This window comes from Saccopteryx bilineata, chromosome 2, assembly GCF_036850765.1.
Source record: "Saccopteryx bilineata isolate mSacBil1 chromosome 2, mSacBil1_pri_phased_curated, whole genome shotgun sequence".
Classification (NCBI taxonomy): Eukaryota; Metazoa; Chordata; class Mammalia; order Chiroptera; family Emballonuridae; genus Saccopteryx; species Saccopteryx bilineata.
In genome coordinates, this window is record NC_089491.1 from 317,865,941 (window position 1) to 317,891,655 (window position 25,715).

At 54.1% G+C, this 25,715-nt stretch overlaps 1 protein-coding gene across 3 annotated transcripts; it reads left to right on the forward strand.

Moving 5' to 3' along the window:
- On the forward strand, positions 1–24,843 carry RORC (RAR related orphan receptor C). 3 transcript variants are annotated; one of them, XM_066262113.1, is made up of 12 exons: positions 24–122; positions 1,837–1,887; positions 2,291–2,320; positions 13,401–13,486; positions 13,770–13,911; positions 15,129–15,632; positions 15,862–15,983; positions 16,952–17,084; positions 18,131–18,238; positions 18,418–18,528; positions 20,457–20,566; positions 23,965–24,843. In XM_066262113.1, exons 2-12 carry the CDS (start codon positions 1,875–1,877, stop codon positions 24,124–24,126), a joined length of 1,521 nt encoding a protein of 506 aa, XP_066118210.1. In that variant the 5' UTR covers positions 24–122; positions 1,837–1,874; the 3' UTR covers positions 24,127–24,843. The 3 variants fall into 3 exon arrangements, with proteins under 3 accessions (XP_066118209.1, XP_066118210.1, XP_066118211.1); XM_066262112.1 differs by lacking the exon at positions 1,837–1,887 and having other exon boundaries at positions 1–122; XM_066262114.1 differs by lacking the exons at positions 24–122; positions 1,837–1,887; positions 2,291–2,320 and adding an exon at positions 5,133–5,173.
- The last annotated feature ends 872 nt before the right edge of the window (positions 24,844–25,715 follow it).

Here is a 25,715-nt window from a genome sequence, read left to right on the forward strand (position 1 = left end):
TGCCCTCCCCCCTCCCCTGGGCCCTGCTCTCTGCCCTCCTGGGCAGCCAGGGCAGCAAGGACGGCACCCAGGGAGTTGCCCCATGGACAGGGCCCCACAGAGACAGCACCGAGCCTCACAGGGTAAGAGGCCTTAGGCCCTGCAGGCAGGTGGAAGGCACCCCAGGGGGTCGGAGGAGAGGAAGAGATGGGACTAGTCAAGAAGTGAGTGAGGGAGGAAGGACAAGAAAGAGAGGAGAGATATGGATTGTCAAGGGACCCCAACAGGTGAGACAGGACAAGTTTTGATAGAAACAGGAGAAACAGGAGGAGGGGCGGGGGACATGGCAGAGGAGGAGAAATAAGAAAGAGGGAGAAGCAGGAAATACATGGAGGGAAAAGAAAGGGAGAAGTGAGGAAGGAGGAGACAAGTGGGGTGGCGGGAGAGAGGGGTACAGGCAGGCAAGCCAGATCAAGGGAAGGATTAGAATGTGGGCAGCACCCCCCAAATGTCAGTGCCCCGTGGGAGCTGTACTGGCTCAGCGGGGCAGGACCCCGGGTAGCAGTGGCGGGAAAGCTGGCCATTTCCATTCTGTTTACTCACCAATGGGAAAGCCCGTGCTGCCTTTGAGGATGACAGACAGGGGTGGGGGGAGGAAGCAAGCTGCCTGTGCCCAGTGCCCTCCTCCCACTGGCCCAGGGGCATGGGGCTTCCTCTCTGCAGAGAATGTGGGGTACCGAGCCCAGGCATCAGGGGACAGAGTCAGGCAGTCCTTGGCCCCACCAACGACCTGGTTCAGAGACCCTCTCAGAGCAGATCCTATGGCGACATGCTTGGTCAGCTGTGAGCACTAAGGGGGAAAGCCTGAGTGACACAGCCTCCAAACTCCAGGGCCACCTGGTGGAGGAAGAACGCCACTGCCAGGCACGCATGGGGGCACCCCATCCAGGACCGCTCTGAGGTGCAAGGCTGGAGGCCAGAGAGCAGTGCCAGGGTGCCACGTCAGGGAGGAAGCTGGGTGGGGCCAGGCAGGAGGGGCGGGGAGGCAGGAGGGGCCGACGGAGCCACTCCCTCCCTGGGCAGTCCTCCCCACAACCCCACCCCGGCAAAGGCCAGGCCTTCAAATCTACCCACCCTACTTGGCCCAGTGGAGGAAGCCTGCCAGAGAGGCACTGTGGGGGTCCAGGGGAGGGAGGTGTCCAGGATTGGACAACAGGAGGAAAAAACTGACAGCAGATTCAAAGATTAGGGAAACTGGAGGAGGCATAAGGCAGGGCTGCAGGGTCTTCTGGGACAAAAGACTGTCCCTCTGTCTTATGAGGAGTTGTTGTGTGGATATAGGAAACAGACCAGGTCTGGCAGGGGAAGCACCTTCAGGGGCTCCCTTGGTAGATGTTTTAATAAATGCAAACCATGCAAATGAACAACCCCAACAAGGCTCTAGCGAAGGTTTTCCCTTCAGCAGCCCCTCTGGGGGCCATGCCTTCCTGCTCACTCCACATCAACCCACATGTGCTGCCCACTCCCCACTGAGACAGATGCCGCACAGCAGGTGGGAAGGGTTTCCTTCCTTTGCAGGCTGGTGGGCCAGAGGAGCCAGGGCCTATGGGAGGCAGAGCAGGCTCCATGCTTGCAGCATCCTCTTCCTCCAAACGTCCTCACCTCCTACCCTCAACTCCCACACCTCTGGGATTCCCAAAAGCTTTCAGGCACAAATCAACAATCAAGAGATTTAATTCCCACAGAGGTTTAACTCTGGCTGCATAATATTTACTCTGCGCCGCTAATGGGCCAGGTCTATAGAAGGCTCTGGGAATAACAAGGTGAATAAGGAAGACACAGTCCTTGTCTCCGTAGGGATTACCATCTAGCAGAAAAGCCCCGGTTCACAGATAATGACACAATGCGGTAAGTGCCTGGAAATCAGCCCCAAGGTCCTGGGCGTGTAAGCACCAGGGCAGGGAGAGGGGCACATAGCACTTCTTTAAGGAGGAGACCCTATGGGAAACTTGAGGGCTGAGGAGAAGTTGGCTAAACTGGGGGGGGGGGGGGAGGCATTTCAGGCAGAAAGGGTAGCTTGGGCAGTCCCAGAGTTGGTGAGAAGCACAGCAGTCTCGAGGACTGGAAGGAAATGATGAACAGAAGGTGCTGTGGAGGTAGTCCCACCTTCTCCTCAGACCAGGTTCCCTTCTCCTCAGACCAGGTTCTGCTGGGAAGGAATAGGGAGGCTGGGGGCCTGTGACTGGGGGCAGTGTCTCTCGGTTCCCAGTGTCTGCAACTGTTGGCCCTGACCCCTCTCTTTTCTTTACAGAGCTTCTGGCTGCAAAGAAGACCCACACCTGTGAGTAGAGGACTGGGCAGGAATGGTACTGGGTGTAAAGAGATGGCCCGGAGTCCCTCATGGGTGGTGGGTGGTTCTTGTAAAAGAAAGACACGAGGTTACACAGAAACCTGGACAAGCCTGGAGAGAGGTGGACCCAAGAAAATCAGGGGAGAGTGGGAGAGAGGGAGATGGGGAAAGGAGGGGAAGGGTTGAGGGACCCTCAAGATCAGGGCAATGGACAAGATAAGGAAGAAGCCTGAAGAATGAGCGAGAACATCTCAAAGAAACAAGAACAATTAGCGGGGAGCTGTGGGGAAAGGAAGGGAGCCATGCTGGACAGAGACACAGGAGATGGAGGGGGTGGGGCGGGAGCCCGGTGGCCTGCATCAGGCTTTGTGGGGCAGAGCCAGGTTTGGTGTTGATTTCTGTGGTTAACACATCCTGGGGTGTGAACAAGCCTGGGGCCAGGCTGGTCAGGGCTGGAGAGCAGGAAAGCCTTTATCTCTGCAGGAAACACAACGGAGAGGGACACTCCGGGTCCCAGGGCCCCAGGAGAGTGAGGCTACAGCATGTAAGAAGAGACTAGAGCTCAGGAAGGACTTCCCAATGGATACTAGGGAGTAAGCATCCTCTCTTGGGACCTCTCAGCACCTCAGGTCTACCCTCCTGGTTTGTGGGAGAAGTTATGCCACCAGAAAATGCACCCACTCCACCTCAGTCCCAGAACTTATAACCCATCAGAACCAAGCACACCCTTAATTAACAGCCTGAGAGCACTCTGTGGAAGACCTCCATGAGCAGGGGTCCCTGGCTTGATGAGGACAACGCTGGGGCCAGAGAAGCTACCTATCTGGCCGTCCCTTGAGTCGCTGACCGGTTCCTCCTGAGAGCTCACTGCCGCCCCTTCCACTGTCAGAACTGCCTAGAACCTCCTGTTCCAGGCAGAGGAATCATCAAGGGCAGCAGCATCACTCTGTCCCTGCTCTGGGCAGACAAGGGCTGGGGGCCATTCAGGACACTACACCCTCCTGGGTGGGGGCTTGCTTTGCTCAGCACAATCCTGATTTGTGCCTCGCCTGCCCCTAGCCACAGGGCCCCACGGAAATGCTGAGCAGGGCCCTGGGAGGAAAGCGGGTCAAGGAGTGACGTATGAGTTGGAGGAGGGGAGATAGGGACCACATGTGGGTGGGGGGTGAAGGGGGAGTTTTGGAGCAGCTAGAACTGGAAGAAGCTAAATTCCATTCTTAGCCTTAACGCCTTATCACGGAAACCTCAGCCAGGGCCACACCCCTTTATGTCCTTCCCAATCCACTGGTCCCATGCACCCGAACCTCCCTACTCCCATGAGTGTCCTTCCGAGAACCCAGACTGGCAGCCCTTTGCCCAAGCCACTACCCAGCTCCGGAGAGCTGAGAAAGGACAAAGGGTAAGGCCTGTACCAGGCTGAGGAGCTACGAGAGTTCCTGTCAGGATCAGAGGCCTCTTAAATTAAGAGATTTGCCCCAGAAAAGCCAGGAAAGAGTAACACCTCCCCCAAGTGGAGTTGCTCTGAAAATGGTCTCCAAACTAAGATGAATGACCCCAAGAAGGGAGGAACCCAGGAAGGGGCCGCCAGACCAAGAGGGGGCCTGATTACTAAGGGGTCCTGAAGAGGGAACTCCCCAGCTGAGGTACCCCATAAGCAGATATGAGGCTGAGTGGTCCCTCAAAAGGACCCTCAGGTGAGAAACTCAAACACAAGGAGCTGTCCCACGCTGTGATATGCTCCAGAGCAGACTTGGACCAGAGAAACCCTTCCATTCCTCAAATGGAATCTGAGGCCAAACTGCCTGAGTTTGAATCCTGACTTTACCACTTACTAGCTGTGTGACCTTGGGCAAGTTACTTAACCTCTCTGTGTCTCACTTTCCTCATCTTTGAAATGGAGATAATGGTACCTACCTCATGAAGTATTTTGTGAGGATTAGATAATCCATATAAAACATTAAGAACCACAACAACAAAAAGACCAGTAAGAACCATTGCTGATACATAGTATGTATCATCATCACCAGCACCACCACCACCATCACCATCATCATTCTAATTTCAGCAGTTTTGCTCCCGAGGAAATTTTGGACAGACAAACCCCTCCTATAGATAGTGGTCATTTGTCTGATAATTATTACTGCTACACTTATCATTTATTCCCTAGCCCAGGGCATACATTGTGTCCATAGGGAAGGCATGAGCGTGGTGGATGGTGGGGCAGCCTCCCAGACTGTGCCTCAGTTGATACAGGTATTGGCAGTCCACAGGGTCTCAGGTGGAACAAGCCACCACCCCGGGCAAACATCCTGTGACTTACCTCTTGAAACATCCCTGTCTCTGGAGTCACCTGGCAAAGAGGGTCAGGCTTGTGGGTCCTCAGGGGGAGGGGCAGTAGGAAAAGGGCCCCAGGCTCCTGTGAGCTCCATTCTGGCTTCCCAGCCAGAACTACCCTGTCAGGTGGAAACAGTCTTTACAGCGTGTGGCTGTCGCATGTGGTTTTGGAATTTTCCAACGCCCCCTACGATTGCTGCCCCGCCCCTCACACCCTGCCCCAGGCCCAGATTGGCCACGTGGGGCGCCTGTCATCCTACCAGCTGCACCCCAGGGAGGGGTGGGGGGTGGCAGAGTTGGGGGGTTGTCAGTAGGCCACCTGTGTGGTGCTAGCTTAAACCCCCCTGCCCAGAAGCATTGGGGGAGAGCTGGGTGCAGAGCTGTGGGCTGAGGCTCTGCTGAGTGCCCTTGCCCCCCACCCTGCTGCCAGCTGTGCCCCATCTCTGGACCACCCGCCGCTGAAAAAGATAGGGAGCCAAGGTGGCAAAGACCACAGCTCAGCCATGAGAAGTAAGTGAATGGGGCCACTTGGGAGCAGGGGAAGCCTTGATCTGGTCATCATCCCCAGGTCCTCTGGAAAGGAGGGGTGTCTTGGGAACAAAGTGAGCAAAGTTGAGCGTTCTGTCCGGACAGGGTGTGTCCAGATCAAAGCTAAGGTCTGTTGGGAGATGGGTGAAGTAGCCGGGGAGTCTGGCTTCTCCGGCAATGCTCTTAGAGTGGTGATAGTAAAGGGACTCATTCCTCGGTCATGAGCTCTGGAAATGATCTCCAAGAGTATCTGACATGCCTGAACCCTCCTTTTAGAAAGAGACTGAGACACAGAAAGGCTGAGATCATACAGCTGTAGTAGATGAAGGTTGCGATTGACAGGTGTCCTGAATGCACTCTCCCGGCTCCCATTGCGTGGTGGCCCTCTGTGCCTTCAGCCTGCCCGCAAATGGGCTGGAAAGGGAGGTCAGAGGAGCTGCTGTGACCTGGAGCAGCGGGACAGTGAGAATCAGGTGAGGTCAGCAGGCAGAAGGGGTCAGAACCCCCGCATCCAGGCCTCAGAGCCACCATGCTTTCTGCCCAGCTCAAGGACACGAGGACCAAGTTGAATCCAGCTACGGTGCCATGAGTGTGTGTGTGTGTGTGTGTGTGTGTGTGTGTGTGTGTGTGTGTGTCCCACCCAAGTTCAATCACCTATTTGATGAGCGGGATCAGGCAGTGGAGATGGGAACAGAAAGCTTTCAGCTTTACCTCCTTCCTGGCTTGGAGCCATGGGCCAACAGCTGGTAGACAGATGTCCAGGGATCCTGTGCCTTCTCGGAGAGCAAGGGTGGGAAAATCCTCCAGTCCCCATGTTCATGTAGGAGAAACCAGAGAACTTCCCAGATCACTGGGTAAAGGAGAAAAAGGAAAGCCCCGTTCCCCAGTGGCCTGAACCCTGAGGCAGCCCCAGCCTCAACTTGGGGTCTTCCCATATGAAGCAGAAGCAAGGCCATCTTGGGACCTGGAAAGACCCATGAGCTAAGAGTCTAAAGACCAGGTTTTGCTGCCACCTCTGTCACTGACTAGCCGTGTAGTCTAGGCAAGTCATTGGGCTATGATCTTCTTATCTGCAAAACAAGGAAGCTCAATTTAAAAACAAAACCAGTTTTGGAGAGGCTCCCAGTTCTGAGGGTCCAGAACCAAGCCCTGGTCCCAGAGCTAGGCACCCCCAAGGGTAGTGAAGGGCACTCAGCCTTCCCAGAGGGTAAAAGCGAGGAGGAGAGCAAAGGAACAAAGTCCACTTCCATGCGTGGAGTGGAGACTCCAGTGCAGCTGTATGAGCTAGGGTGGGCCAGGAGGGGCTAAGAGAAGAGCCGAAAACTTCTACAGGAAGAAGGGGCCCCCGGAGCACCAGTTTCCCTCCTAGTTTTTCCCATTAGCACAAAATTTAGCAGACCTGTCTTCCCAGAAATGGTCTCAAATCAGCAAATCCGCTACAGGAACCAATGACTGGTATGCTTCAGTGCTGGGCAGGAGGGCAGGAGTCCTCAGGACCGGATAAGGGAGATGACAGGGCACCTCTACCTGAGATTCCCCCCCCACAGCTCCGTCCAGGCTGGTAGAAAGGAGAGGGGTTCTCCTCTGGTTGGGGCCCTGTGCGACTCGTCCTTCTCACTTAGACACCTCTAGGAGTGTCACAGCCCCAACTTACCTGACTTACCCACATGAGTGCCAGCCACCACGGTGTCCTCTGTCAACAGCTGCTGCGGCAAGTTGGAGCACTGGGGGCTTGGGATTATGACACACCCAAAGATCAAGGAGCAGAAACAGACTGAGAAATAGAGAAAGATGCAGGTGATGTCCAAATGGAGGTATAAAGGGAGAAATACCAACAGAGCCCAAACATTGCCTCATGAGACCAGAGACAGAACTGGAATGCAGAAGACACAGAGACACACAGACTCGGGGAGAGAGGCAGCAGAAAGCGTGCTGGCAGTAGAGGGGGCACACAGAATACCGAGGGGGCCTCGGAAGGTGGAGAGTGGGAGGCATGGAAGGGGACACACTGAGTACTGAAGGGGTCTAGGAAGACGGAGAGAAGGAGGTATGGATTTCATGGAGTTTCTGGAAGGGTGGTACAGGATCCTTGCTCCTAAGTAGAGAGGAAATGTCCATGAGCCAGAATTCCCCCAGTCAGCCAGAGGGAGGGTGGCCTAGTCAGCTAGCTCAGGCCATGGCTAGTGTGAAGCCATAGGAATAAAGCCCTGGCATTAGGCCCGGGGAGGTGGAGGACAAGGGGTACAGGTGCCTGCCTGTCTTTGCTGTGCCTGAGCTTTCTCAGCTCTGGTCATGCTAATGAAGAGCAGTGAGCCAGAAAGAAGTCCACCCTCCAGGTGCCACAGAGAGCCCCTCCTGCCTTGCATCTCTCCTGTTCCCTCCCCATTTCCTCTCTTCCCATTCCTAACAGGGATCCCAAACACCCCACTCACCCCGCCCCCAGCACGGGGCTCTAGAAGTTAGAGCATCCCAGCCTGTCCCATCTCCAGACATGGGTGCTGGTGGCTCTCCCCCCCCCCCACCCCCGCCCTGCCTCTGTGCCCCTGACTCAGACAGGAAACTGATTTCCGCTGCTACAGAGCTCTCCAAGGAAGACAGCCCTGGGGTCTCCTCTTGTCCTCCAGTGACTGGTCCACTCCTCCCGCTGCTGCCACAGTGGTGCCGTTCCCTGGGACTTGGGGCTTGGAAAGGGTGGAGATGTCTATCTGGGAGGAAGGATGGTAACGGGGCAGGGCCTCTGGGCCAGAACCTCTGGGCCAGGACTAGGGTGCTTCCAAGTCCTCGGGGCCTCCTGGAGCAGCAGAGGCCTCTGGAAAGGAGATGATACAGCCCTGGAGGCAGGGAAGGTGGCTGAGTGTGACATCTGGGTTCCCGCTACTCAGAGCTTCCTCCTGGTGATTCATCCCCTCCCCCATTCACTGGTTGTTTTCACTCAATTCTTTTGTTTCCCCTCCTTTCTCCTGTCCCAGACTGTGGGGGTGGCGGGGGCACAAGGAGGGGGTTTCAGGTGGCTGGCTCTTTCATGGCTTTTCAGAACCCCAGACTCTCCCTCGCCCACCTGAAGTTTAGCTTCGCTATTTTCTCAGGCCTGGGATCTGGGTGTATCAGCAGAAAATTCTCGCCATGGGCTGGGAGCAGCGCTCACCAGGTAGAACTGCTTCTCTCCTGACCCCCACCCAACCCCCCAGCCCCTCCCTTGCCGGCAATACCCACCACCGTGGTTTTCAGCTTTGCAGAAGCTGCGGGAACTGAGAGCCGAGCAAGGAGAGAGGCTGGCAACAGGCCGGGGAACAGGAGAGTGGCTGTGGTCTCCGTGCGGAAAGGGACTGCGAGTTTGGGCTGAGGGGAGAGGGGGCACTAAGCTAAGAAAAGAGACACGTTCCTTTTTTCTGTTCACTCATTCATTTCTGCAGAGGTCTACTGAGATGTGTGAAAGCCAGTCCACACCCCAAAGGAGCGTGTCTTCCAGAGGAGTCCCCAGTCAGGAGCTCTGTTGGGATGGGAGCGCTGTTCCACGTTGGCCTTAGAAGCATGCCCCTGAGAAATGGGTACAGGCGGGAGGAGGCTGCCACCATGGAGGAAGAGCTGAGACAGAGGGATATTGTCTCCCTGGACCGTTACACTAGACACGACTCCTGGCTTTAGTTCCACGGGTACCCTCCGTGAATTCCCTCCTGGCCACCCCCCTCACTTCCCCCACTCCCCCCACCCTGCAGCCAGTAAGTTACCTCTCCCTACCCCATTCTCTTCAGTGCACTTGGGCAGCTCGTCCCTGAAGAGTATTTAGTAAAATGGTTAAGGACACTAGCTCTCAAGTTTGAGGGACCTGACTTCAAATGCCAGATCTGTCCCTTCTGGCTGTGTAACCTTAGTCAAGCCACTTACTCTCTCCTGGACTCAGTTTTCTCACCTGTAAATTGGGGACAAATGCAAGTAATATCTACTTCACAGGATCGTTGTGATCATTAAATGAAAAACATATAAAACCTGGCACAGAGCTAGAATTCGGCCAATGCTTATGGCTATTATTATTCCTCCTTAATCAACATCCATTGGAGAAAAGGAGAAAGAGAAGAGAGGGAAGGCCTAACTCTACCAGGCGTCCCCAAACTATAGCCCGCAGGCCACATGCGGCCCCCTGAGGCCATTTATCCATCCCTGCCGCACTTCCGGAAGGGGCACCTCTTTCATTGGTGCTCAGTGAGAGGAGCACTGCATGTGGCAGCCCCCCAACGGTCTGAGGGACAGTGAACTGACCCCCTGTGTAAAAAGTTTGGGGACCCCTGCTAGACTGACGGTGCCAAGAGGAGATGAGGATCCCAGGTTCCTCTGTCCGTATCCTTTCTCCACCAGGCCTGGGGATAGTTCTGGGGTTGGAGGGGAGAGATTCCCCCAGGGTTGCAGGCCCCACTTTGCACCTACCACTTCCTCTCTGTGGCGTAGGGCACCAGGACGGGGCCCAGGGCTGGCTTCTTAGGGTGGCACAGGGCCAGCTCTGGATGTATTCAAAGTGCGCTATCAGTGAGTCTCACAGCTGTGAGAAGAATGAGATTAGAGGAGGCTAGAGGGAGGGAGAGCAGACTGCTTTGCCTGTACTGTATTTCCCCACCTAGGACATGTTCATTGGCAGGAAGCTCCCTGGGGATCCTGCAGTGTCTGAGGCAATCCAGGAGAGATTCATTTCCTTTCCTAGTACTGCATCAGAGTGATGTTGTTAGACGTCACACTGGATGATGGAGAAGATACCAGAATGACCTCAGGAGGAGACCACCAACACCACTCTCAACCCCGGTGGGAGCAGCCTGGCACAAAAACCAGGAAAAGGAGGAAATTCTTGCTACTTAAAAGTGTAGGCTGAGGCCCAGCAAGCTTGGACACCAACCAGGAGCTTGTTCAAACTCAGTATCTAGGACCTCAGTCCTCCCGAGTCAGGACCTGCATTTTAACAAGATCTCTAGGCGATCCTGTTTGAGACAAAAAGGGCTAGAGTCATCCAGTCACTAGATGATTTTAGGAGACAGCGTGCATGTGTAGGCATTTCTCTCTCCCTGGAATCAGAGGGTTTCCTTTGATGGCCCCTGGGAGAGAGTGACAGTGAGACCAGCAGATCTTCCTGAAGCAGCGGTGCGGGCAGGGCCCGGGCAGAGGAAGGCTGCTGAGGGGGCTGTGCTGCAGGGCTGGCCCAGAGGTTCCTGACCTTTGCTTGGTTCTAGTTCCTGGCACCATCAGGCCCTTAGATGGTAAGTTCCTGGCAGGCCAGGCTCCCGGGCAACAGTTTGAGTAATCCTGTGATTACTCAGCACCCCCTCCCCAATCTGGGTTCCCAGCACCTGCTGCTTCAGAGTGGTGGCTCAGGGGTGGGTTTGGGTAAAGTATCCGAGGTGTTTTTCAACCCCTGCTACCCCCACTGCCACCTCTGCCAGTACCCTTCCCGTCCTCTCCCCTCCCCTCCTCCACAGTCACACTCGTGCGCACTGGGACTTTCTCTTTGAGGTTTTGGGTAGATGACATCGAAGGGGACACAGGTGGCAGGGGAAGGAGGGAGGACTAGGACAAGAGGGCCTGATAGTGCTGACAGGGTCAGGACATGAGTGGGGCTTCTCCGTGTTTCTCTGGCCATCTCTCCATCTCTGGGTCTAAGTCTCTATTCATCTGACCGTCTGGCTTGGACCCTCTGACTCTGTGTCTGCCTCACTGGGTACCTCTGACTCGGACTACAGTTGGGGACATGGAGGAATGGCTGGCCTGGTGGCTGGGGTCCAAACTCAGACATCTCCCAAACACAGTATTTGTGAAGGGGGCCAGTGGCTGGCCACATGAGAAGGGCGAGGTCTTTGTGACCCTGTTGTTTGGTCCCTAGGTACGGGACCAGCAGCAGGTCAGGTATGGGGCAAGGACATATGTCTGGGTCACCCGTGTGGTCAGCATACACACGCACACGGATGTGGCTCTGGGAGAAGGGAACAGGCAGGGAGGCCTGTGGTTGACGGCGGGGCTGGAACCTGAGTTCCCACTGTGGCTTGGCCTAATCTCTCTCCCTCCCACTCACATTTTTGGGTGACCCATGTTGGTTTCTCCTCTCTCTGGGCTTAGGTCCACTGAGGAGAGAGATACCACAGTGTTGGGGGAAAGGTGTGAGCTGAGGGCAGACTCAGATGCCGACTGGCCCTCTTCGCCCTCAGGCCGCGTAGCAGCAACTGGCCCACACAGCGCTTTGCCTCTAGCACTATGCTTTCCACGAGTGCTAACATGAACCGCACTGCCTACAATCACCCATGTACAGGCAATGTTATTTTTACCCTGAATTTACCAAGGACACTGAGGCCTAGAGAATCTAAGTGACTTGACACGTGGTTGCCCCACACTTTCTGTCCCTTTGCCAAACACGCGAACCCCTCCTGTTCTCTCTTCCCCTACATGCATTCCAATCTGCTCTTCATTTACTGGGAGAATCGGAAAACTCACTTTCTGTCTGTCCTTGATGACCCCAGCTCTCTGTGTGGGTTTGCGGTAGGCAGGCAGGTGGGGCCGGGAGCTGAGGACTCAAGTCCTAATGGAGGGAGGGTCTCAGACGCCCCTGTGCCCTGCTCCCCTAGAGAAGGCAGCTGCTCACTCTGACTCACCCCAAGGCTGGCCTGAGGCGATGATGGTTCAGGGACGATGAAAAGGGTGTTTCAGGGCATGGTGGGCAAGCTGTGGGCATCCTCCCACCTCACCTCAGCGTGCTCTACCCGCGACCGGGTTCTAGATCTGTGCCCACAGGTAGCTCGCAGGAATGTGTTTGCCTGTTGGGGGAAGATGAGAGGGAGACATGTCAGAGATGAGAAGAGGTCTCAGGTCTAGACCACTTTTCTAGCCTGTTCCACCCCGGGCCTCCCCCTCAGAGGGTCAATGATGGCAGAGAAGGGGTCCATGTGCCCTTGGGAGTGATGAAAACACCTGAAATAGCAGGAATCCCAACTCTGCCCAGCTCCCCTTCAAACTGGGCCGGCAGAAGGCCAGGTGCTAATCCCTGACACTCAGTAGAGAGCTGTGGACATTGACAGGGACAGGGAGAAGTAGAGGCAATGAGCCTGGGGCAGCATCAGTGCAGGGAGAAGGGCAGGCAAAGCTCACAAGGAGCTCAGCGGGCAGGAGGGGGTCCTACTGCCCAGAAAACAAACACTAACACAAATATACATGTGCGCACCCCGGCCCAAGCAGACATGCCCATTGGCTCACAAATCACAAATACCTTTCATGTGTACACACACATACACACACACACAAGCACACTCAAACATGACCGCTGATTTGTGTACCCCAAAAGCCACGTACACAAAATAGCATAATGGAAAGCTCAGGGGGACTGTGATGTAGACCCAGCTCTGGGGCAAACTGGCTGCGTGACACTGGACCAACCACCTTCCTCATCTGGCCTCTTTCTTCTTCTGTAAAGGAAAGGAAAGGTTGAACGAGGTGGTCTCAAGTCCCAGGCAGTGTTAACATTCATGATTTGTGTGCGTATACTAGAGCTGAACACAGAGACCCTCGTAGGCACATAAGCATACTCACTCTTGCGCGCTGATACACACCACCACCCTCTCTCTGCTCTGGGGCTGGGCCTAGGAGCCCTGTTTGATTCTCTCCCTGGCTCTCGGGCATCCAGCAGAGCTGGCTTGTTGAGCCCCGCTCTCCTGTGCTCCCTGCCCTCTCTGGGCCCCACTCTGTGGACCCTGCCCCTCCCTCAGCCCTCACGGCCCAGCTCGGGCATCTCTACCTGGCCCCCAGGTGTCCCCAGCCTACTGCACCACATCTTCCCGCCATACCCACGCTCTGCCACGGGAGCTGAGCCCCAGTGGGGGAGGGGCACAGAGGAAGCCCCCTGGGCGGGAAGCAGGTGTTGTGAAGCAGTAATAACTCCTAGGTCCCCAGGCGGGAGGGAGGCAACTGGAGCTTTACAACTTGAAGGGCTGAGCAGGTGGCCTCCCTGCAGCTGCTTTCCCTGCCTCTCTAGAGCTGGTGCAACTCCTGCAACTCCCTGCAGCCCCACAAAATAAAAAACGGCCTCCGCAGACCCTTTGCTGAGCGTGACTTGGCACTCCACTTCTTCCATTTTGCCAGAGGAAGAGAGCAAGCGAGCCGTGGGACGGGAAGTAGCCACAGCCCAGGAACACAGGGTAAGTGCCAGAGAAGGCCCTGGACTGACCTCCTGCTCTTTCTTTTCCAGCACAAATTGAAGTGATTCCTTGCAAGATCTGTGGGGACAAGTCATCTGGGATCCATTACGGGGTCATCACCTGTGAGGGGTGCAAGGTGAGCACATACATGTACACAGTCTCCTAGAGACAAGGAGAGAGCTTGGTGGCCTTTGGCTTCAGGGACGGGCGCCTGCGGCAGCTGGAGTAGTGCCTTACCCGGAGGGCCCTGCACACAAGGGGTGGGAAAGTGATTGTAGAACAAGTTGCAATCGTGCTAGGAACTGGAGAGAAAACTGATCACAGAGCCCCAGAGTTGCTGGGCTGGAGTCTGTGGGCTGGCGGCGCCTGGGACTGAGCTGAGCCTGGCTGGGGTCAGCAGCCTGGTCCACCTTCCCCAGGGCTTCTTCCGCCGGAGCCAGCACTGTAACGTGGCCTACTCCTGCACCCGTCAGCAGAACTGCCCCATCGACCGCACTAGCCGAAACCGATGCCAGCACTGCCGCCTGCAGAAATGCCTGGCACTGGGCATGTCCCGAGATGGTGAGGCCAAGCGGGCAGTCCCCTGCACATTCCCTGCAACCTTGATGGGCAGCCTGGGCTCTTCAAATGCCTTTCCGGAGGGACGACAAATGCTCTTTGCCCCTCCCTGACAGGCCCCATCTCTTCCACTGTCCAATGTTGGGGTAGGCAGGCCACCCTCATCCTAGCTCTTCACAGTCCCCAACTTGAGGCTCTGCTAGAACAACGTTCCTTTCCCAAAGGTCCCCAACTCTTCATTTTCTTCTCCTTGGAGAGGGTTCTCCTCACTCCACTTCCCGCTGGCCCAGAGACCATCAGGTTCTACCTCCTTCCCTCCTGCCCTGTCGCTCTAGTCCCGGCCCATCTCCCTTCCTAGCCCCGCATCCCTATCCTGGGACACAGGATGGCGGCAGGAATAGCAGCCTGGGAACAACCCAGAGGCCACGAGGGTGGAGAGGTCTGCTGTTCCTGGTGCCTTTCTCCACCTTCCTCACCCCCCCCACCTCCTCACGCCCCCCACCCCCACCCCACCACAGAGGGAACACGAGGCGGGGCAGGGGGAGGCATAAAGTGATGGGGAGCCAGAAGGAGCCTGTCAGCACTTTTCAGCGCCCAAAATAACAAAGTGAAAGGAAACACAGAGGGGCACAAGGGGCAGGCGGGGCGAGGGGCTGTGCCCCCACACCTGGGAGGTGGGGGGAGTGAAAAGGCAGGAAAGAGAGAGCAGAAGAGGATGTTCAGAACAAGCCGCGGAGCCTGGGTTGGGCTGTGGTGAGTATCTAGGTCACCAGGGAGCCTGCAGGCCTGACCACAGGGAGACCTGTGTTCTCAGCTCACCTCTTCCTCCAACCCTCCTAGAAAGGCGAGGTGACCCCAATACAGCTTGAGGCCCCCTACTCAACCAACCCCAGCCCCAATATCAGGAGGCCAGAATTCTCAGTCCAGATTCATTGCTTAAATTCTACCACATTTAGAAGATGGCTTCAAGCTAGGACTGTTTACTCAGGAGACCAAAATGTCTAGGCTGGACAGAACCCTGAAGCAAACAACAGAGAGCTAGGAAGGGTCTGGGACCAAAGTCCCCTGAAGGGAAGTTCTCAGGTGAGACCTGAAAAGTTCTTCTTGGAGTCAGCTATTAAGGGAGCAGTGAATTAATCCTGCCATAATCAAAATGCCACTTGACTCTGCCAGTCCCCATCCTCCCGCCTGAAACACTCCTCAACCCCGACCTCTTCCAGCTGTCAAGTTTGGGCGCATGTCCAAGAAGCAAAGGGACACTCTCCACGCTGAGGTGCAGAAACAACTACAGCAGCAGCAACAGCAGCAACGGGAGCAAGTGGCCAGGACCCCTCCTGCAGGGGGACAAGGGGCAGACCCCCTCTCCTGTACCTTGGGGCTCCCAGGTGGGCAGCTGCCCCTGGGCTCCTCGCCTGACCTGCCCGAGGCCTCTGCCTGTCCCCCGGGCCTCCTGAGAGCCCCAGGCTCCAGGCCCTCCTACTGCAACAGCTTGGCCAAGGCCGGGCTCAACAGAGCCTCATACCAGCTCGAATACAGCCCTGAGCGGGGCAAGGCTGAAGGCAGAGAGAGCTTCTATAGCACGAGCAGGCAACTGACCCCTGACAGATGTGGACTTCATTTTGAGGATCCTGGGCTGAGGGAAGCGGGACAAGGACCAGACAACTACTGCAGTCCCAGTTTCCGCAGCACCCCAGAGGTGCCCTATGCCTCCCTGACAGAGATTGGTGAGCAGCTGAGGAGGCAGAACGGGTGGGGATGATGAGGGAGGGGCTCCCAAGAGAGAAGCCCTAATGGGCACCCCATGTCAATCAAACATGAGCCCAAGGGAAAGGGATCCTGGACAAGGGGCTGTGGGGAGGGAGAGGAGGGGCAGGCCAGGCAGAGGGGTGCCCTTCATAGGTGCAGGGTGGGAGCCAGCTGAGATGGAGCCTGTGCCTTCCCCTCTGGCCCCAGAGCACCTGGTGCAGAATGTGTGCAAGTCCTTCCGAGAGACGTGTCAGCTGCGGCTGGAGGACCTGCTACGGCAGCGCTCCAACCTCTTCTCCAGGGAGGAGGTGGCTGGCTACCAGAGGAAGGTGAGGCCAAGGGACCTGCCAGGAGGGAGGACAGCCCACCACTGGGGAGTCTAGAGATGGCCACTGGCACACCATGTGGGCGGAGGCGAGGCAGGGCATCAGATAGGCACAAACATGTACCTAATTTGAAGTGATGGCTGTCTATACCCCAGCAGATGGATGAGTCTCTGCCTAGTGACATTTTACTTAGCCTCCACTACCCCACCATGGTGCACTCTCCTTGATCCTGTAGCAAACATAACAACAGTCAAAGCCCTGAATACCATTTGTTGAACACCCTTCTCTGCCAGGGACTGTGCTAAACGCTTCTTTACATCAATTATCCTTGACCGTTATGACAACCAACTGATGAGGTTGGCATGTATTTCTATTTTTAATGGACTGGGAAACTGAGCTCAGAGTGGTTAATAGAGTCACTCCAGGTCACAAAGTGGTGGAGCCAAGGGCAAATTCAGATCCATTGGCCTCCAGAACTTCTGTTCTTAAACTCTGACAATACCACTTGCTCTAAAAACACTTATTTGGCACAGAACTGTTGCTTCTCTGAGTTATTAAGACCTTTGGGTATGTCCTTTTGGGAAAGGAGTCAGTGTGTTCTTTTTTCATCAAGATGCAAACGCTTTGAGTAGAAATCCCGGGTTCAATTCCCAGTCAGGGCACACAGGAGAAGGGGCCATCTGCTTCTCCACCCCTCCCCTTCTCTCTCTCTCTCTCTTTGACATTTTTTTTGTTCTCCCACAAGAGCTCACTCAGCGCCAGCATCTGGTGGGTGCTCAGTGTGTGCAGCCCAATGAAGGACTTGACCTTGAGTGTGCATTTGTGCTGAGACTAGGCAACACAGCCGTACTGAGAAAATGTGGGAGTTCATAACTTACCCCCTGCAACTTGGCAGTCCGGGCTCCCAGGGGCTTGGAGCAGTCACTGGGTCATAAAGTGGGCTACAGGGGGACCCTCCTCCTTCCCTGCAGTCAATGTGGGAGATGTGGGAACGCTGTGCCCACCGCCTCACGGAGGCCATTCAGTATGTGGTGGAGTTCGCCAAGAGGCTCTCGGGCTTTATGGAGCTCTGCCAGAATGACCAGATTGTGCTGCTCAAAGCAGGTAGCTGGGGCAGTGGGCAGGCCTGGGGGGTGGGTGACAGAGTGTGGAGTGGGGCAGGCCTGGGGGATGGGGGACAGAGGGTGGAGTGGGGCAGGCCTGGGGGGATGGGGAGTGGGGCAGGCCTGGGGGGGTGGGGAGTGGGGCAGGCCTGGGGGGATGGGGAGTGGGGCAGGCCTGGGGGGTGGGGAGTGGGGCAGGCCTGGGGGGTGGGGAGTGGGGCAGGCCTGGGGGGGTGGGGAGTGGGGCAGGCCTGGGGGGGTGGGGAGTAGGGCAGGCCTGGGGGGTGGGGAGTGGGGCAGGCCTGGGGGGGGTGGGGAGTGGGGCAGGCCTGGGGGGATGGGGAGTGGGGCAGGCTTGGGGGGGTGGGGAGTGGGGCAGGCCTGGGGGGATGGGGAGTAGGGCAGGCCTGGGGGGGTGGGGAGTGGGGCAGGCCTGGGGGGATGGGGAGTAGGGCAGGCCTGGGGGAATGGGGAGTGGGACAGGCCTGGGGGGATGGGGAGTAGGGCAGGCCTGGGGGATGGGGGACAGAGGGTAGAGTGGGGCAGGCCTGGGGGGATGGGGAGTGGGGCAGGCCTGGGGGGTTGGGGGACAGAAGGTGGAGTGGGGCAGGCCTGGGGGGATGGGGAGTAGGGCAGGCCTGGGGGATGGGGGACAGAGGGTAGAGTGGGGCAGGCCTGGGGGGGTGGGGGACAGAAGGTGGAGTGGGGCAGGCCTGGGGGGGTAGGGGACAGAGGGTGGAGTGGGGCAGGCCTGGGGGGGTGGGGGACAGAGGGTGGAGTGGGGCAGGCCTGGGGGGGTGGGGGACAGAGGGTGGAGTGGGGCAGGCCTGGGGGGGTGGGGGACAGAGGGTGGAGTGGGGCAGGCCTGGGGGGGTGGGGGACAGAGGGTGGAGTGGGGCAGGCCTGGGGGGGTGGGGGACAGAGGGGAGAGTGGGGCAGGCCTGAGTGGAGGGAGGTAGTTAAGGAACCAGGACGCTGAGAGGGACAGAGACAATGCCTTGCTTTGTGTGACATCTTCCCCACCTCCCGCCCCCCTTCCTGCCCCAGGAGCAATGGAAGTGGTGCTGGTGAGGATGTGCCGGGCCTACAACGCTGACAACCACACAGTCTTTTTTGAAGGCAAATATGGTGGCATGGAGCTGTTCCGAGCCTTGGGTGAGGGCCAGGGGGGAATGGGAGAGAGGAGCAGGATGGGTCTAAAGCTTCAAGACCCAGGGCGCCCTCTTTTCGGCACAGATTGCCTCGTCTGCTCCTAACACTGAGAAGGTGGGCATCCTCAGGCATTGCACTGTGGCCACTCCAAGCTGCTCACTTTTTTGTTTCCTGTCCATCAGGCTGCAGTGAGCTCATCAGCTCTATCTTTGACTTCTCCCGTTCCCTGAGTTCCCTGAGCTTTTCTGAGGATGAGATTGCCCTCTACACAGCCCTTGTCCTCATCAATGCCAGTGAGTATTGCTGGGCAAGAGTAAGGGACATTCAGCTAGTGGGGGTGTGACAGACAGTAAAGAGTCTGGACCTTCAGATGTGGTTCAATCTGGGAAATTGCTTTAAAGAGCACATGAGCAATATAGCTGTAAAATAAAATTACTTAAAATGAAGATTTAGAGGAGCCTGAGAGAGGGAAGAGGGCAGCACAGGCGGGGTGGAGAAGTAGGGAGATGTGAGAAAGAGGTGAAGTGAGCCACTTCCCTAAGAGAAATAAGCCTGCTTGTCCATCCAAGTCAGCCATGCTGTTGTGGCGGGATATTGGAATCACCTAGGGAGCTGTAAAAGGAATTGCTACTTAGGTCTGCCTCCCAGAGACTCCAAGGTTATTAATCTGGGGTGCAGCCAGAACAACAGAATTTTTAACAGCCTTTCACAGGTGATCGTAATGTGCTACCAAATCTGAGAATCGCTGCTCTGTGTGGACTAACTCTAAGACTGTGTGCCATCATGGGGGACTCTGGACATCTCTCTACTAGAAGGGAGTAGGTTAGGCTGAGCTGGGCCAACAGAATGCCAAGTATTTAGAGAACCTGAGGAAATGGCTCAAACAACTAACCTGAATTTACAGACCAAAATTATCAGTCTTCTGGCTCTGCCAATGAGTAGAGACCTAAAAATATTCCTAAACTGAAAGTCAAGTTTTAAAAGATGGCCCTGGACAATTGGCTCAGTGATAGAGCGTTGGCCTGGTGTGTGGAAGTCCCAGGTTCAATTCCCAATCAGGGCACACAGGAAAGGTGACCATCTGCTTCTCTACCCCTCCCCTTCTCTCTTTCTCTCTCTCTCTCCTTCTCCTCCTCCTGCAGCCATGGCTCTAATGGTTTGAGCAAGTTGGCCCCAGGTGCTGAGTATGGCTCCATGGCCTCACCTCAGGCTCTGAAGTAGCTCAGTTGCCAAGCAATGGAGCAGCTGCCCCAGATGGGCAGAGCATTAACCTGTAAGGGGCTTGCTTGTGGATCCCAGTCAGGGCACATGCGGGCATCTGTCTCTTTGCCTCCCTGCCTCCACACCTCTCACTTAAAAAAAAAAAAAAAAGGTGGCCCTGCCTTGTTGGCTCAGTGGTAGAGCATTGGCCTGGTGTGTGGAAGTCCCAAGTTTGATTCCCGGCCAGGGCACACAGGAGAAGCACCCATCTGCTTCTCCACCCCTCCCCCTCTCCTTCCTCTCTGTCTCTCTCTTCCCCTCCCGCAGCCAAGGCTCCATTGGAGCAAAGTTGGCCCCGGGCGCTGAGGATGGCTCCATGGCCTCCGCCTCAGGTGCCAGAATGGCTCCAGCCTCAGCAGAGCAACACCCCAGATGGACAGAGCATCGCCCCCTGGTGGGCATGCCAGGTGGATCCCAGTCGGGCTCATGCGAGAGTCTGACTGCCTCCTCGCTTCTAACTTCTGAAAAATACAAAAAAAAAAAAAAAAAAAGGTTTGAAAGATGACTTCTGGCTATTTTATGGAGCCAGGGCAAAGAAGGTTGAAATTAGCTGCAGACTGCTGCAGAGGCCCTGACACTGGCCTAGGTGGCTTCACGAAGGCCATCTCCTAACTGAAGTCATCCTTGGCCAGAGACAGGGGACTTGTCCAATCCCTTTTTTTCCTCATGGCAGAATCCTAGTGCTTAGTATTGGATGGGCTACCAAGGAAAAGACAGTTTGGAGTAGAGAGATCAGAAGTTCTCATCCCTTTAATCCCCCTCCGCAGTTTTCCTTGTACACAGCTAGCCAGTCCCAAGGCCCCAGAGCTCTCCATTATCAAATCAACACACACACACAATCACACACACTCAGCTGAAAGACCTCATCTAGCACAGATGTCCAAAATAGTACACCATTTTGGTGGAAGCTCATGTCCATGTTTTTTTCTTATTCTGACTATGGTCCCATCCTCTCCTTCAGGCCGGCCAGGGCTCCAAGATAAAAAGAAAGTAGAACAGCTTCAGTCCAGTCTGGAGCTGGCCTTTCACCACCATCTCTGCAAGACTCATCGCCAAGGCATCCTGGCAGAGGTAGGAGCAGTCATGGGGGTAGAAGAGGTCCGGCCTAGTGCCAGAGCTGTGACATCAGGGCTTATGAGGCCCAGGGTCTGAGTGTACAGAAGAGCATCTGCCATAATGCATTAGAGAGCTTGTGATGCACAGGAACTAAGGGAACAAGCAGTCACTTCTATGTGCATGAAGACAGAAAGTTAGAGAGCCTGGAATTGGGAGGGACCTCCAGGGAACAATTCAGTTTAATATAGCTAACACCCAGCACCTGCTTATACAAGGCACCGTGGAATGGAAAGATACAGAGCTTTGTCCTTGTCCCCATCACAAGTTTTCAGTCTGCTATGAAGAAGAAGCTCATGCACCAATAGCTCTAACATAGAGAAGGATGTGATATGTGATACAAAATGAAATTTAAAAAGTGCTGTCACAGATGTGCTTTCTTATCCTCAGGGCAGCTCAGTCAATAGGGCAGGTATTAATATCTTCCTATAGGGTTAAAGAGACTTAAGTGATTAAGTTTACACGATTGGTAGTAATAAATGCAAGATTTTATCCCTGTGCTCTTTCCACCATATCCCTGTGCCCCCGATACATTACTTTGATAACAGATATTGGGGAAATGTTAGAAGAGCAAAGAACAGGATTAAAAATCATCTTAGACCTGACTGGTGGTGGTGCAGTGGATAGAGCGTCAACCTGGGATGCTGAGGTCTTAGGTTCAAATCTCCAAGGTCACTGGTTTGAGCTCAAGTCACTGGCTTCTCTTGAGCCCCCCAGTCAAGGCCCATATGAGAAACAATCAATGAACACCTAAAGTGACACAACTAGGAGTTGAAGTTTCTCATCTCTCTCCCTTCCTGTCTCTCTCACTAATAACAATAACAATAATAATAATAATAATTTGGGGGTTAAAAGTTACATCATAAATGCTTCCTAGAGAAAATGACATTTAAAACTAGGTCATGAAAGCCCTGGCTGGGTAGTTCAGTTGGTTAGAGTGTTGTTCTGGTGTTGGGTTCAATCCCCAGTCAGAGCACATACAAGAATCAACCAGTGAATGAATAAATGAGTGGAACAACAAAATAGATGTTTCTGTCTCTCTCTTCCTCTCTCTCTAAAATCACTGTAAAAAATAAAAATAAAACTAGGGTATGACATAGCTAAGATTTTAACAGATGTTCATGGGAATGGGGCAGGCATTTCAAGTTTAGAGAACAATATGAGCAAAAATAAGGAAACAAAATAATGACTGTATGGAGAATATAGTTCATGGTACATTTTGGCTGAAGTGTAAGATCAGGCTGATGGAGGCAGGGAAGTAGCAGGAGACAAACTTGCAAATTAGGTCAGGGAGCAAATCAGAGAGGACTTTAAATGACATATTAAAGAGTAAAGACTTTATTTCTAGGCAATGGTGAGCCCCAAGGGGTAGAGGAATGATATCATCAGAGCTATTATTTAAGCAATTTAATTTGGAACCAGTGTAAAGGAACCGCTTATGTAAGCACTCAAGCCACAGGCCCTTGCTATGTGCCAGGCACGGTGCCCAGTGCTGAGGATACAACAATGACTTAAACAACAGTCTCTGGCCTAAAGGACGTCAAGTCTGGTAAAACAGATTAGGAAGTGGAGAGAGAGACTGGAACCTGGGAAAGAGTTAGGAAGCAAATCACCTCCCCACTGTCACCACACACACACACACACACACACACACGACACCCATCCCCCAACTATCAGTTTTCACTTAGACTATTAGAGAGGCCTCCTAATTGGACCCCTGCTCCAACTCTGTCCTACATCAGCCACACAGTGCTATTCTCAGTCCTCCCACAGCTGCCTATCATGCTGAGAATCAAGTCTAGAGTCTGTGTCATGGTCTACCAGCCTCATGACATGACCTCTGACTGCTTTTCTCACCTCATCTTCTCCCACTGGCCTATCAACCCATTCCAGGAATACTGGCCTCCTTGCTGTTCTTCAAACTCATCACACACAGTTGTGTCTCTGAGCTTTTGTACCTACTAGAAGGTTCTTCCCCGATTTCTCTAACATATTATATATTTGTTTATTTTCTGTCTCCTTCACTAGAATGTACACTTAATAAAGATAGGTATTTTAGTGCTCGCTTCAGCAGCACATATACTAAAATGATAGGTATTTTATTTTATTCACTGATAAATCACCACAGACCATTCCAGTACCTACCTGAGTAAGTTCTCAGGAACTATTGTTGAATGAATGAATGAATGGATGGATGGATGAATGAATGAATGAATGAATGAATGAATGAATGAAGCTATTACAAAAGCCCAGACAAACTCAAAGTAAAGCAATACAAATTTAAAAATTAAAATACAATCAATTCAAGAGATATTAGGGGTCCTATGCTGCCTGCTCTTCCCTGACTGGCCCTTCCCTGGGGAACTAAACTGGGGAGGCGGGGTGGGGGTGACTGTGACAGGTGTTTTTAAGCCTCATTTGCTTATAGGGGGAACTGCATAAGACAAATAGCTTTCTCATCCTTTCTCCAGCAAGGTATCCCTCCCTCTCTTTCCTCATGGGTGTCTGGGTCTTTTTCATTACCCCTCTGGCTGGGTCCTAGCAGTATTGGGTACCTGCTTAGAAATTGTTTAGTTCAAACAAACAGTAATTGAGCATTTGATTGGGAATGGGGTAACAGAGGCCCTACCCGAAGAGCTTAAACCCTAGGGTGGGAAGGCAGACAAGTTGGATCATTTTTCTAAAATGGTATTTAAGTGCTACCCAGAGGAAGGACCCTTAATCTGGGGAGAGGAGAAACTAGTTAGAGAAATATTCCCAGAGGAAGTGACACTTGAAAGTAAGAATTAATTGCCCTGGCCAGGTAGTTCAGGTGGTTAGAGCATCGTCTGATACACCAAGGTTGTGGGTTTGATCCCCAGTCAGGGCACATACAAGAATCAACCAATGAATACATAAATAAGAGAAACAACAAATTGATGTTTATCTCTTCTCAAAATCAATCAACAAATAAAAAGTAAGAATTAGCCCAGCAAAGAATTAGAAAGACATTCCAGGTGAGAGAAACAGTATCAACAGAGGCAAAGAGTCATTTAACAGTATATAAACCAGAGAGTCAAAGAATGTCACTATTTTAAGAGCATACAGTGTAAATTAAAGGCTTTAACAGGGTTCCTTTTAGGAGTAGTAGGAACAGAATTGGGGGTTTCACCCAGAAAACGTGCACCTGGCCCCCATCAGTGTTCCCTTCCCTCCACTTTCCTGACACACACCTATCCCTACCAGTGAAGCCGGTCTGTTCCTCAAGGGCCAAGTGCACAGGAGAAAGCACAAGGGTCACCCTAGGCCAGGACTTTGCTGCTCAGCGGAGAGCGCTGAAGTACTGACCACTGCCTTCCTCACTAACCCATCTCCAGCTGCCGTCCAAGGGGAAGCTTCGGAGCCTGTGCAGCCAGCATGTGGAAAAGCTGCAAACCTTCCAACATCTTCACCCCATTGTGGTCCAAGCTGCTTTCCCCCCACTCTACAAGGAACTCTTCAGCACTGAAATCGAGTCACCTGAGGGGCTGTCCGAGTGACCTGAAGAGGGACTACTTTCCCTTCCCTAGATCCTGCTGGACCACCTCTCTGGACGCCTCCCACCCTCGGCCTGTCCTTTCTCGTGCCTCCTGGAGTATGGCCCTACCTTATCTTTGGGACTGAGCAAATGCTGAAACTGGTTTTCTGCCCACAGGCCTCTCTGGCTGTGGGCCAAGAGCCCGAGGGTGGGGATAGAGGAACACTATCTCCAGCCTCGGCTTTGTTCTGTCCTCTTCCCCATATCCCTCACCCTAGCTTCTGAGTGGGGGGACTCTAAGAACCTTTAGGAGGACCAAGGTGTCCTCAGGACAACAGGGGGGATCTAGGACACCCTGGACAAATGGAACTCAATTCTGGGCTCAGAAGCTAAGAATAGGCCTTTTAAATACCTCATTGTGCTTTCCTGCGGGCTTTAGCAGAGGGAGAAGCACCAAGCTCCGAGACTGGTGGCTGGAGCCCAGAAAGACCTGTATAGAACTTGAATCTGGACCTTTAGATTTCCTGCCTCCCTTCTTCCCAGCTCGGCAAGAAAATGGTTGGGCACCCTGCCCTTTTCCTGGGGTCTAAAAAAAAACTGCATACACAAAGGGTAAGGGGCTGGGGATAATTTTTTATGGGATTTGGGTATAGGGTAACATCATAGACAGAGAGAGAAAGTTAGAACTCAAACCTCTTATGTGCACTTTAAAAATAGACGTCAGGGGTTACAAATCTGATCAGCGACATGTTTCTGCATACAGGTGAAACACACACTCATTCAGCCTGGAATTCCGCAGCTCCATAGACATATCTGATCTGTCTTCTTTGAGGTCACAGCTCAGAGGAGATTAGTGGCCTCAGGAAGAGCACCAATCCAAGGGACCCCGGAGCATTCCGTGGTGCCCATCCACCGTCTCAGACCTGGGTGCTCCAAACTATCACAGCCCAGCTGCCTCCTGTCACAAGAACACCCAAGAGAAGCAGAGATGGTGGGACGCTGCTCAGTTAGATGGTGAAGGACAGACCCCTGGAGGACTGAGGGAGACCTGCGCTCTGGCCCAGCTCTCCTCAGCGATTGGGAACCACCAACTCCAGGAGGGAGGAGGACGCCCTTTTCTGTAACCCAAGCACTCAGTTTGGCTTTATATCAAGTTGTGATCCCTGAGCCCTCTGCTGAGGCATTAACAGCAGGTCCCAGGAGGGGTTTCCCTGTCCGGGGAGAGGTTAGTTGGGTAAACATAAACCCCAACTTGTGCCATTCTTTATAAAATGATTTTAAAGGCAAGAGGTGTGTGTGTGTCAGGGGAGCTTTAAATAAGATTACCTACACAGCGCTCTGCAGTCTCGTTCCAATCTGGTTCCTGTGTGGCAACTCAGGTTTCCAGCCCAGCCATCTGTCAGTGTTGCCATCGCCGTCACCGTAAGGACTCTAGACCCACTCCAGTCTTCCCTCACTGAAGCTCGGGAGCCTCCAACTCAGCTCCACAGGGGATGCTCTGGGCTGAGAACTTTTCCCCTCAGGGGATATTTACACTGAGAGGTGGCACAGTCTCCCTACATCTGGGAGGCTGAAAGGCAACCCGAAGGAGGGTGCTTGGCCCCAGACCTC

What these genes read in the sequence shown, in the direction of transcription:
- RORC (XM_066262112.1), top strand. Translation starts at nt 83, where the DNA reads ATGGACAGGGCCCCACAGAGACAGCACCGAGCCTCACAGG. An exon ending in GGAGCTGTTCCGAGCCTTGG is followed by an intron (nt 18,239 to 18,417) that starts GTGAGGGCCAGG and finishes CCTGTCCATCAG; the next exon opens with GCTGCAGTGAGCTCATCAGC. An exon ending in CCTTGTCCTCATCAATGCCA is followed by an intron (nt 18,529 to 20,456) that starts GTGAGTATTGCT and finishes CCTCTCCTTCAG; the next exon opens with GCCGGCCAGGGCTCCAAGAT.